At 37.3% G+C, this 13,934-nt stretch overlaps 1 protein-coding gene across 5 annotated transcripts in view; it reads left to right on the forward strand.

The window, feature by feature from the left end:
- The window catches only part of RXYLT1 (ribitol xylosyltransferase 1), a 38,316-nt gene that overhangs the window by 5,011 nt on the left and 19,371 nt on the right, over positions 1–13,934 (forward strand). For all 5 annotated transcript variants that reach the window (XM_003906712.3, XM_031650592.1, XM_009181121.4 and 2 more), the window contains one exon: positions 198–300. In XM_003906712.3, coding sequence (XP_003906761.2) covers positions 198–300 — 103 coding nt within the window. The remainder of the gene's footprint in view (positions 1–197; positions 301–13,934) is intronic.

Below are 13,934 nucleotides of genomic sequence, written 5' to 3' on the forward strand. Positions count from 1 at the left end.
TCTGAGCTCTGTCTCTCATTAGCTGCCATGTTGATTTGGAGCTGTTGCTTGGTAGCACTGCCTGCCAGCGGCCCTAAGGGGAGGCATTCTGGTTTTACAGTCAAATGAGTAAAAGAATAGAACATAAACTTGTCTCATGCACCAGAGTAGATGAGACAGTAAATTGTTTTGATTTTGTTTTTGTTGTTAATTACCAGGCTTGTATCTCTGGGAGCACATTTTTGAAGGCTTACTTGATCCCAGCGATGTGACTGCTCAGTGGAGAGAAGGAAAGTCAATCGTAGGAAGAACACAATACAGGTATTAGTTGTATTAGTTTGTGCAACATTAACCTTTGGTGTTTTGCTCTACAATATTTTATGTGAATACTAAAAGAAAAATAATAGGAAAATATATTTGTAAAAATATTTCTATTTCAACTTGTAAAGAACAGAGAAGTAAATCTCATGAATATGTATTCATAATTAAGCTTACTTGGACCTTATGAAATTGTATATTACAGAATACTCCTTTTTTGGAATCATATGTCTGTTTTATTTTTATCTAATTATATGGAAAAGTTCATACTCCACGTCTTACAGCATTTGAATGGTGACAGCCATTTAAAACATTTTGTATCTTGGAGGAATAATATGTAAACCTAAAAGTATTTTCATTTTTCTCTTTCATATAATAGTCATGTTCACTTTCTTAAATATTTAGATATCAAAGCTCTTGCTGTCACTTTTTTAGATTTTTGTTTATTAAAACAAATTTGATGAGTTCTATCAGGATTTATTTTTTATTTTAGATTATTTATTTTTTATTTTAGATTTAATAAAACCAGTGTATTGCTTAGACTTTTTTGCCCTTTTTATATAACTTTTATCTATGACTGCATATTTTCTGAGTGTTTTTAAGTATATTAGGATTGTTTTATTTAGGAAAACTATAATTTTATCATATGAAATGCTATTTTATTAGATTTTGCTTTCTTATTGAAATTAAAAATAAAAAATTATTTTTAAATGCTTATTTTATATAACAGTTGTATTATTAAGGGGAAAATGTGAACTAAAGATTCTGCTTTCTATTGGAATTTCATTCTTTTCTCCAGAAATCAGGAAAGGAAACGCTGCGTCAATTTTGTTCTAATTTTTACAACAGCTTTAATTCTTTACTTTATATACACTTGGAAAGCAATTTTATTGCATGTATCTTTTCAAAGTTATCCTTAACAAGTAAACAGGTTTTTAAAATTATCGTTGGTAATGATTATTTTTCCTTTCATCTTCATGCTTCTGTTGATCTAATCCCATTCAAGAGCTTAAGTATAGACCTAAACTTACAATGGTTGGATTTGGGTGTTTGAAAGTAAATGTGTATTATGTGTATAAATCTGATATTTTGGTATTTGAAAAGTAAATGTGTGTTATATTAGTCTAATCCATAATATATAACATTTTCAGAAAAGTTATTAAAAAATTCATGAAGACGTTAGCATCTTTAAGGTTAAAATTAAGGTTAAAATTATACATTGTTGCTATAATAATAGTGACAGATTTGAGCAAATAACATTAACTCCCAAAAGAAAGCCAAATGTATCCTTTACTTCTGAAATATTTGAGGGAGATTTTATAGGCATACTTTAGAGCTGTTGGGTGTTCAGTTCCACAGCACTGCAGTAAAGCAAATATTGCATTAAATCAAGTCATATGAATTTTTTGATTATCCAGTGCATATGAAAGTTTTGTTTACACTGTACTGTAGTCTGTTAAGTGTGTAATAGTATTATGCCTAAAAAAAAAAAAAGTACCTTAAGTGAAAAATACTTTATTGCTAAAAAATGCTAACAGTTATCTGAACCATCAGCAAGTCATCATCTTTTTGCTGGTGGAGGGTCTTGCCTCGATGTTGATGTATCAGGGTGTTGATGACTAATCAGGGTGGTGGTTGCTGAAGGTTGGGGTGGCCGTGGCAATTTCTTAAAATATGACAACAATGAAGTTTGCCACATCCGTTGACTCTTCATTCACAAAAGTTTTCTCTGTAGCACATGATGCTATTTGGTGGCATTTTTACCCATAGAACTTCTTTCAAAATTGGAGTCAATCCTAGGCCAGACACAGTGGCTCATGCCTGTAATCCCAGTACTTTGGGAGGCTGAGGTGGGTGGATCACTTGAGGTCAGGAGTTCAAGACCAGCCTGGCTATCATCATGAAACCCCATCTCTACTAAAAATACAAAAATTGGCCGGGAGTGGCAGCACACACCTGTAATCCCAGCTACTTGGGAGGCTGAGGCAAAAGTATCCTTGAACCTGGGAGTCAGAGGGTGCAGTGAGGTAAGATCATGCCACTGCACTCCAACCCCAGGTGACAGAATGAGACTCTGTCTCAAAAAAGAAACTTAAAATTGGAGTCAGTCCTCTCAAACCCTGCTGCTGCTTTATCAACTACATTTTTTGAATATTCTGAATCCTTTATTGCCACTTCACCAGTGTTCACAATATTGTATCCTCACCAGAAGTAGATTCCATCTCAGGAAACCACTTTCTTTGCTCATTCATAAAAAGCAGCTCCTCATCTGTTGAAGTTTTATCATGAGATTGCAACAAATCAGTCACACCTTCAGGTTCCACTTCTAATTCTACTTTTTTTGCCATTTCTACCACATCTGCAGTGACTTCCTCCCCTTAAATCTTGAATCCCGCAAAGTCATCCATGAGGGTTTAAATCAGCTTCTTCCAAACTCCTTATAATGTTGGTGTTTTGACCTCGTCCCATGAATCATGAATGTTCATGGTATCCAGAATAATGAATCATTTCCAGAAGGTTTTCATTTACTTTGCCCGGATCCATCAGAGGAACCACTGTCTCTGGCAGCTATAGCTTTATGAAAGTATTTCTTTTGTTGTTGTTGTTGTTGTTTTTTTTGAGACAGAATCTCGCTCTGTCACCCAGGCTGGAGGGCAGTGTCGTAATAGCTTGCTGCAACCTCCGCCTCCCAGGTTCAAGTGATTCTCGTGCTTCAGCATCCCAAGTAGCTGGGACTATGGGGACACGCCACCACACCCAGCTAATTTTTGTATTTTTAGTAGAGATGGGGTTTCACCATGTTGGCCAGGCTGGTCTTGGACTCCTGTCTCCAAGTGATCCACCCGCTTCAGCTTCCCAAAGTGCTAGGATTACAGGCGTGAGCCATTGTGTCTGGCCAAAAAGTATTTCTTAAATAAGACCTGAAAGTCAAAATTACTCCTTGATCCATGGGCTGCAGAATGGATATTTTGTTAGCAGGTATGAGGGCATGAATCTGTCCGTCTCCATCAGATCTCTTGGGTGACCAGGTGCATTGTCAATGAGCAGTAATATTTTGAAAGGAATCCTTTTTTCTGAGCAGTACTTCTCAATAGTAAGCTTAAAATATTCAGTAAACCATGGTGTGAACAGATGTTGCTGTCATCTAGGCTTTGTTCCATTTATAGGGCACAGGCAGAGTAGATTTAGGACAGTTCTTAAAGGTCCTAGGATTTTCAGAATGATAAATGAGCATTGGCTTCAACTTTAAGCCACCAGCTACATTTAGCCCCTAATAAGAGAATCAGCCTGTCTATTGAAGCTTTGAAGCCAGGCATTGACTTCTCTCTAACTATGAAAGTCCTGGATGCCATCTTCTGCTGATATAAAGCTGTTTCATCTGCATTGAAAATCTGTTGTCTAGTGTAGCCACCTTCAGCAATGAAGATCTTAGCTAGATCTTCTGGATAACTTGCTGCAGCTTCTACATTGGCACTTGCTGCTTCACCTTACATTTGTATGTTATGGAGATGGCTTCTTTCCTTAAACCTCATGAATCAACCTCTGGTAATGTCAGACTTTTCTCCTGCAGCGTCCTCACCTTTCTCAACCTTCATAGAATTGAAAAGAGTGGAGGCCTTGCTCTGGATTAGGCTTTGGCTTTAGGGAATGTTGTGGCTGGTTTGATCCTCTATCCAGACTATTAAACCTTTCTCCATATGAGCAGTAAGACTATATCACCTTCACATCATTCATGTTGTTCACTGGAGTAGCACTTCTCATTTCCTTCAATAACTTTTCCTTTGCATTCCCACCTTGGCTGTTTGGCACAAGAGGCCTAGCTTTCAGCTTGCCTCAGCTTTTGACATGCCTTCCTCACTAAGCTTAATTATTTCTAGCTTTTGGTTGCAAGCTTCTCCAACCCACTTTATTTTATTGTTGTTGTTGTTCTGTTTTGTTTTGTCTTAGGCTTTTAGCAGCCTGAAGCCATGGCTTTTAGTTTCTGTCTTTAGTAATAAGCAGAAAAGAGGGATAAGAAAGGGGCTTTACTGACCCAACCCGAAACAGAAACTAAGAATCCATGCCTATATTCTCTCCCTCGGACACTCCTGAAAGTGAGAGACTTGCGACTCTTCCTTTCACCTAGAGGGTACTACAGGGTTATTAATTATAGGGAACACTTAGAGGGTATTATAGGGTTATTAATTGGCCTAATAGTGTTGTGTCTCAGGGAATAGGGAGGCCCAAGGAGATGGAGAGAAACGGGGGAATACTGGTTGGTGGAGCAGTTAGACCACACACACAGCATTTATCTATTAAGTTTGCCATCAGATCTTGTGAGACTTATTCACTATCATGAGAACAGTACAAGAAAGACCTGCCCCCATGATTCAATTACTTCCCACCGGGCACCTCCCACAACATGTGGGAATTGTGGGCACTACAATTCCAGATGAGATTTGGGTGGGGACACAGCCAAACCATATCTCATAGTGAGCACATGCTGTTGGAAAATGGTACCAATAGAATTGCTTGACTGGGGATCACCACAAACTTGCAATTTATAAAAAACTCTTTATTTGCAAAGTACAATAAAGTGAAGCACAATAAAATAAGGTGTGCTGGTATTACGGCCAAAGAGTAATACCGTTTCCTCTTAGGATTTAAGAGAACTATATTCAAGAAAGGTCACCATTGTATGAGGTTTTTTTAAACAGCTTATTAAAGTGTTAGGTTCGTGAAAAATAGCGTACATAATTTATCCAAAATTAATAAGCTTTTATGCATTCTTGAGTTGAATCAGCTACATGGGTACTAACTTAAGTGTTTCCACACATTCACCATCCTTATTTGACCAAAAGTGAATCAGAAGTAATGGCTCACCTTGAAGATATTGGAAGAATTTCTAAGTACTGTTAAGATACTTGTTGAAAATAAGTGTAAATATATTTTGTTTAAATAAACAAATGAGCTTATATCATTTAATTGTAGCCTCGAGACAATTCTAAGACAGAAGTAGAAAGGATATCATCAGTGTTGCAGGGCTCATCAGGCTCAGGAATGCTGATTTTCATCAACACATAGGCCCAAAGAATGAATTCCAGCATACCAAATAAATGATATAGAATGGAGAGAGAGCTGTCAGTCAGGCCATGTGTTTGTATTGGTTTGACTGACACATTCTTTCAATATAGGCAGGCTACAAGTGATAACCAATTATTTGAGGGTTGATTACATATGGAACCATAATATGGGATTTAATTATATGTAGTGCTTTTAACTCTATTTCAGAAAGAAAGACAGAAATATGACTCCTTGTTCACCGCTGAATCAGTAACATCATCCATAGGCTGTGCTCAGAATATTAATACATGAATACATACAGGGCAAACTGAACTTCTGGAGGAGCCTGATGAAGCCCCGTCACTTCTGGGCAGCGTCGCATGTGACTCAGTTATTGAGAGCACAGACTCTGGAGTGAGACTATCTTAGTTCAAATTCTTTTATTTTTTTGAGACAGAGTCTTGCTCTGTCACCCAGGCTGGAGTGCAGTGGCACAGTCTCGGCTCACTGCAACCTCCACCTCCCGGGTTCAAGCGATTCTCCTGCCTCAGCCTCCCAAATAGCTGGGATTACAGGCGCCCATCACCACTCCCGGCTAACTGACCTCATGATCCGCCTGACTCGGCCTCCAAAACTGCTGGGATTACAGGTGTGAACCATCATGCCTGGCCTAGTTCAAATTCTTCTTCTGTCACTTTGCTGTCTGACCTTGGGCAAGTTTCTTAACCTCTCTGTTTCAGTTTCCTCACGTTTAAGGCAAATAATAGTTCATATTTCACAGGATTATTCCAAAGATTAAATGTGTTAATAAATTACAGGGCTTACAATAGTATCTAATACGTAATAATCACTATAGAAATCTTGTTGCTATTTTCTTATTTTTAGTGTTACTTAACTAAGTACTGCAACATCTTCCTACAAGCAGTTCTCCTTTTTCTGTTTCTAGTTCTGTCTCTTATCCCTCCATCATGTACCTGCCCACAAATGCCTTACCGATACATTCTTTATATTAATATGTTCAATTCAGTTTTAAGCTAGCCTGAGACTCATTCTGTCTCTTGAAGGAACTTTGCCTACCACTACTCATAATCATCATATGTTGATTTATAGTGTAATCTCATAGGACAATTTTATTTTTAATTTCTTAGGAGGAACCTTACTTCTACTCAGTGTGGCTTTTGCTCATCCCCCAAAGACTGCCTTCAGAATCCTATCATTTCTCTGTATAGTCATTACCACAGGCTATATAAATGTCTACCCATTTGGTAAAACAAAAGGTAGATCCTAAATTATTAATTGTTATCAAGATTCGATTATAACATCTTCAGTGAGCATCTGCTGCTGATGAAAGAGTTGAACTTATTTCCAAAGATCATGATAGAATAAAACATGTTGGATGGCATTTTTAGAATTTCCAGACATTACTTTCGTAAGAAGTTAGCTCACTATGAATGAAAGCATTTATAGATAACATTAATGGTTAATGACATGACATTTATTTAGGTCAAATGCTGGAGCATAAATCAGTGCAGATCCCAAATAAAATTTTCATTGGTAAACAAAGACAAAACAGTTTTTCAAAATGCCACATTTATTCTTTTAATGTTAAAATATCCTTTAAAAAACAGTAGTGATAGTGAAGGCCAATGCTTATGAAAAGCTTACTATGCGCCAAACATATACACTTAATAACTTAATTTGTTTAATCCTTACCACAACCCAGTGAAGTATCATTGTTTACATTTTGCAAGTTAGGAAACTAAGACACAAAGAGATTAAATAACTTCCCCACAGCCACAAACTAATAATTATAACAAATAACATCTAACATTTACCTAGCTGTTACTATGTTTGAGACTCTATTATTCAGTGCTCACAAGGATCCATGAGGCAGGTACTGTGCTTACCTCGTTTGAGCACTGAAAGGCTAAGTACCTGGCCTGAGGTTACGTACTTCTAATTAGTGGGTAAAGCCAAAAGTCAAGCACTACACTCTTGACTAAGGGACTATTCTGAGTAAGAGGCAGTCGGGATTTTTATTTTTAATGTCTTAAAAAGTTGATGATTCTGTATTGGTCCCTAAAGATCATTTTCAGTTTTTTGTAGTAAGTGGAATTTTGAAATCTAAGAACTGATGAACTAAGCAGTGTCCTAGAGTAGCAACTCTGAGTTCACACTTTATCCAGTGTAATATTTAGAAACCTTGTTTTAAAAATGCACTATTTTGATATATTTTTGGTTTGACAGAAGACAGCTGCTGAAACTCTTTCTCTCTCATCACTCCTGTTCAGCCAAAGTCTCACCCAAACCCATGTAGTCAAGATAAAGAAATGAGAAATTGCCAGCTCTTGGCTCTTATGCCTCTTCAAAGATTAATGAGTACTCAGGCTGCTTAGAAGGCATCCAGCTGTGGGTGAGATTTGCTTCCAGCCTGGCAGAGTAAACACTGAGGCCCACAGTCATGTCCCAGCTCTGCTGCTGGCATGCTATGAGATTTCCCAGCCTTCTGGGGTCTTACTGTCTTATTTTAAAATGGAAAGAATCCTGAGTCAACAGCAACATTGAAGTAGTTGCTGTGTTCCAGGGGCTTTTACAGATATTAGCTCAGTGAATTTTAATCCTCACAACCACCCTGTGCAGCTGGTGGTATTACTCCCATTTTGCAAATGAAAACCTTGATGTTCTGAGAGAGTAAATGACTAGTAAACAGTAAAGATGGGATTGAGCCATGGTCCTTCCTTTAACACGATAGATTAATCCACATCATCTAGAAGTCACCTCCAATATTAAATATACTCGATTCTATAATTTCATGTTGAATTATTTTCTTTTTAAGAGATGGGGGTCTTGCTATGTTGCCCAGACTGGAGTGCAGTGACTGTTCACAGACAAGATCATAGCATACTACAGCCTCGAACTCTTGGGCTCAAGAGATCCTCCTGCCCCAGCCTTCTGAGTAGCTGGGAATATAGGTATGCAACACTGGCTGGCATCATGCTGAATTCTTAAATGGAGTCATTTTTAGAAATTCTTATCAATGCTTTGGGTCTAGAATTTTTTTCCTAATCTGCTACAACCCAGTTATAACCTCATCTTGACTTTTAAATGTTTTTAGATTTTAATATCCTCTTTATAGTAATTTAATTATAATTTTGCCATAATCCCTGTTAACTGTGATTTAACTTTTGCACATCTGATGTGCCCAATTCTTGATTATCTTTCAATGTTTTTAATTTTTTTAACTGTGTGACTTTTCAGGGTTATGTTTACTACTTAGTGAATTTTAGGCACAGGGTGCACAGTGCATGTATATACTTGAAGGGTTCTCTGATGCTTTTGCTTACACAAACTAAATTAATAGCCCCCTTTTGCTATACTCATAATTATGAAAAAAAGAGTGAAGTGCTGCAATAAAAGCATACCTGATGCATGAAATTATAATAGAAGCAAATAAAAAAGAAAACCTTTTCTCCCCTAAATCTAATATATAATATTTCTACAATAGACATTCATCTCTTGGTGATACATTTAAGAGATTTTATATACTTAGGAAACTAAAATTGCCTTTAGCTACAGGTAAGCTGCCTAAATAGCAGTAGAAATGGAGAGAAGTGGGGTGGAAAACAAATATTTACAACCAAAAGGAATAACAACTTAGCTGTCTTTGAAAAGATAAATTTGATTCATATGGGATAGTATTATATTATTTTCTCTTCAGAACACAATTTGTCATAGAATGGATCATAAATAGTCTGAATGAACACTGAATAATTTTTTTAGATTATCGCCCTTACCTAAAAAGAACTTTGGGATAGATAAAAATTAGAACATCAAGTAAACAACTTCTTACAATACTGAAGCCTACTTAATAAGAGAATTGCCATTGCTTGAATCAGTCATCGGCTGATGACTCATCTCTTAAATTAGGCCTCAACTACAGAGCAAAGAGATCCTTGCTTGGAGGGTTATGTATGATATAAGAGAAAGGAGGTCGCCATCAGTGAAAGGTCTTTCTTGTAGCCTTTAAGTGATAACTTTTCATGTTACTGGTACACTCCAGTAGGATTTTCTGGGGCCAGCTAAATCCACCTAGCATGAATTCCAAAATGCCACATCATAAGGTAGACTATTCACAGTTGGAGGTCTAGCCCTTACTCCCATTTCCTCTCTCTATTGATGTGTAGCTGCTGTAGGACACTCAGATCTCTATTATAGTCCACTCTGCTCTGTTCATTACCCAAGGAAATGGTTTCTCCACAGTTCTTGTTCTCAGTTTCTTACTAAGTTGTCAGTCATATTGCTTAAAACTTTGACCACCAAAATATCATTGCTCCCTAGCTTGGGAAAATGTATTTATACTGGCATTAAATGTATAATTCTTCAAAATTAAAATATTAAATAAATTGAGAGATCAAAGTATCCATTAATTCATTTTCTACTAAATAATTGTTGAGCACCTCCTAATGTTTAATTTCCCCTTTCCTCCTTCCTAGTCTATGGAAATGGGCATTAGTATCTCCTTGCAAACTCAGACAAACTAATAACTGAAGGGGGTAGTGGATTTATTTATAAAGTTATTAATTTATGTACTGCTTGGAGCAACATACGTAATATCTTATTCCTAAAGGGCCTTTCAACTGGGCATGGTGGCTCACTCCCATAATCCCAGCACTGTGGGAGGCCAAGGCAGGAGGATCACTTGAGCCTAGGAGTTTGAGGTCAGCCTGGGCAACATAGTGAAACCCCATGTTTTTTCATTTAAAAAAAAATTAAAAATAAAACAGAGGGCCTTTCCATAGTTTTCACTGTAGTAGAATAAATAAATATCTGATTTGTCAGCAAAATATGTGAAAGCAAGATCTTATGATAACCTCACCTAGGAAGTAAAAAATACTTGTATTTTGGTATGTTAATGTATGGGTGATAGAACAAGCTGCAGAGGCGGCTAAAAATTTATTTTTAAAATATCAAAATATAGACTGGGCGTGGTAGCTCCCGCCTGTAATCCCAGCACTTTGGGAGGCCAAAGCAGGCAGATCATTTGAGCTCAGGAGTTTGAGACCAGCCTAGGCAACATGGCGAAACTGTATCTCTACAAGAAATACAAAAATTAGCGCCTGTTGTCCCAGCTACTTGTGGGGCTGAGGTGGGAGGATAGCTTGAGCCTGGGAGGTCAAGGCTGCAAGTGAGCTGTGATCACGTGACTGCTTTCCCGCCTGGGCGACAGACCCTGTGCCAAAAAATAAAAAAGAAGAAGAAGGGCCAGGCATAGTGGCTCACACCTGGAATCCCAGCAGTTTGGGAGGCTGAGATAGGAGGATTGCTTGAGCCCAGGAGTTCAAGACCAGCCTAGGAAACATGGTGAAACCCTGTCTCTACAAAAAACACAAAAACTTTGTGTGTGGCAGCACAAACCTGTAGTCCCAGCTGCTAGGGAGGATTACTTGAGCCTGCCAGGTCAAGGCTGCAGTGAGCCTAGATTGCACCACTGCACTCCAGCCTGGGTGACAGAGCAAGACCCTGTCTCAAAAAAAAAAAAAACTATTAAAATATAAAAGTTGGGCTATTTCTATGTTTGTAACACCTTTCCTTAATGAGAGCTGAATTTACAGGCTGTGTCATTCAAAATGTATAATAATTGAACCCATTATAATAATTGAACCCAATGTTAAATATAACGCCAAACTCATTTATCCTCTATTTGAGCATTTATCTATATGAACTTTAATCTACAGCCATTTAAACTGCTAATATTTAAATATACCCAAATTATTTCCTATAAAATTATAGGAAATTGTTTTTTAATGTTTTAATTTTTTTAACTTATTTTTGAAATAATTTTAGACTTAACAAAAATATTGCAAAAATGATACCAAAAAAAATCCGTTATACCTTTCATCCAGATTCCTCAAATGCTAACATCTTACATAATTACAGTATAATTATTTTTTTCAGGAAAACAACATTGATACAAAACTATTATCTAATTTACACATACTCACATTCCCACTGCTGTCTCTTTTCTGGCCCAGTTTCCAATCCAGAGTCACATGGTGTGCTTGGTTTCATATCTCCTTGGCTTCAGCCAGTCTGTGATAGTTTCTCAGTCTTTGTTGACCTTGTGACTTATGAAGAGTACTGCCCATTTATTTTGCAGAATGTCCTTTAGTTTGGGTTTGTTTGATGTTTCCTCACAATTCAATTCAGGTTATGTATTTTGGTTCCGAATACCTCAGAAACAACATCGTGTCATCCTCGGTGTGTCATATTTGTTCCCATTACTGAGTATGTTAACTTTGATCACTTGGCTAAGGTGCAGTCTGCCTGGTTTGTTCACTGTAAAGTTACTGTTTTTTCCATTGTCATTTTTACTAGGAGATTCTGTGGGACCATGTAAATAACCTGTTTTTCAATATGATTACAAGGTCCCAGAGTATCTCCCTTTCACCCGCAAATTTTAGCATTCACATAAATACCCAAAGACAAATAATGAAACAAATGCCATTTGTTGAATCAGTCATCAGCTGATTATTCATCTCTTAAATTAGGCCTCATCTTCAGGGCAAGGAGTAAAATGTTTAGTAGTCTTAAACGTTTTGATTTCAAGAAACAAAATAAAAGGAGCACATAATTTGAATATATGAATTATTTTGGAACAAATAATTAGATTGTTTGTTATATGCAAATAAATACGTAAAAAACAACCAAGAAAACCTCATAAAAACCCCAGAATTATGGGATAAAAATTTTAAAATAAAGTGCAATCCCAGTAAGACTTTAGTGTTGACCATTCATTAGAAAAAAAGCCTACTGCAATAGTCCTGTCAATAAAAAAAGAAGAAATTGATAAAATAAAAAAACCAACTATTAGAAGAGTTTAGGGCCAGGTGCGGTGGCTAGCCAGGCACAGTGACTCATGCCTGTAATCCCAGCAATTTGGGAGGCTGAGACAGGCAGATCACCTGAGGTCTGGAGTTTGAGACCAGCCTGGCCAACATGGTGAAACTGTCTCTATAAAAAATACAAAAATTATCCAAGTGTGGTGGCACACACCTGTAGTCCTAGCTACTTGGGAGATGAGACAGGAGAATTGCTTAAACGCAGAAGGCAGGGGTTGCAGTGAGCGGAGATTGCACCATTGCACTCCAGCCTAGGTGACAAGAGTGAAATGCTGTCTCAAAAAAAAAAAAGCGTTTAGGAGGCAAAAAATTTTTTAAAAAGTAAGTAATAGGCCAAGTGTGGTGGCTCACGCCTGTAATCCCAGAACTTTGGGAGGCTGAGGTGGGCGGATCGCCTGAGGTCAGGAGTTCGAGACCAGCCTGGCCAACATGGTGAAACCCTGTCTCTATTGAAAACATAGACAAAAAAAAATTAACTGGGTGTGGTGGTGCGCGGTTGTAATCCCAGCTACTTGGGAGGCTAAGGCAGGCTAGAACCTGGGAGACAGAGGTTGCAGTGAGCTGAGATCGCACCATTGCACTCCAGCCTGGGGAGTAAGAGCAAAACTCCATCTCAAAAAAAAAAGAAAAGAATGAATCAATATAGTGATCCCTTGGTGTATGTGGGGGATTGATTCGGGGGCAGTATGCCAAAATCTGCACATAATCAAGTTCTGCAGTATAGGAACAGTTGGTCCTACCTTTTAGTAAGGTTTTGCGTCCTGCTAATACTGTATTTCCCATCAATTTGGTTGAAAAAAAAATCAGTGTATAAGTGGACCTGTGCATTCCAAACCTGTGTTAAGGGTCACCTGTATATTGGATTCCAAAAATATATTGTTTCCACAATCAGCATTAAACTCAATATTTGAATGATTCTCTGGACTTTCTAAGTATTGAAAAGTACTTATTAGGAGGAAAGTTTTTAACTACATCAGTAGCAGAAGAGAGAATACTAAAAATTATAAGTTCTAATTATTAAATATATGTCAAGACATTGAGAAAAGCAAATCACTGTTTTAAAATTCTGGATATGAGTTCTTAATATATATTTATTCTTCAGTTAATTGAATTTTATGATTAATGCTTGACTAATAACCTTAGGAATGAAAGTGTAGCATTCATCATGTGTAAGTGTACTATAATATCTCATACATAAGCCTCACTTTGCAAAATAAATGTATAGCAAGAAAGTTATTAAATTGGATTTTTGTACCTTGATTTATATTTTCAATGCATTAGGAGAACTTAGGTAAATTGGTAGAGCAAATAACTTTCTTAAAGAAAATTACTGCTTATGCATTCAGTATTTACTGAGTGCCTAATATTTAGTTCATAGTAGGCTCTGAAGAATTTCATAATGAATAAAATGCCTTCTGACCTCAAGAAGTTCACAGACTAGTGGTTGAGACAGACACATAAATTATATTTTCTTTTTCTTTTTCTTTTTTGAGACAGTCTTGCTCTGTCATCCAGGCTGGAGTGCAGTGGCACGATCTTGGCTTACTGCAACCTCCACCTCCTAGGTTCAAGCAATTCTCCTGCCTCGGCCTCCCAAGTAGCTGGGATTACAGGCACCCGCCACCATGCCCAGCTAATTTTTGTATTTTTAGTAGAGACGAGGTTTTACCATGTTGGCCAGGCTGGTCTCAAACT

This window comes from Papio anubis, chromosome 9 (genome assembly GCF_008728515.1).
Source record: "Papio anubis isolate 15944 chromosome 9, Panubis1.0, whole genome shotgun sequence".
Taxonomy (NCBI): domain Eukaryota; kingdom Metazoa; phylum Chordata; class Mammalia; order Primates; family Cercopithecidae; genus Papio; species Papio anubis.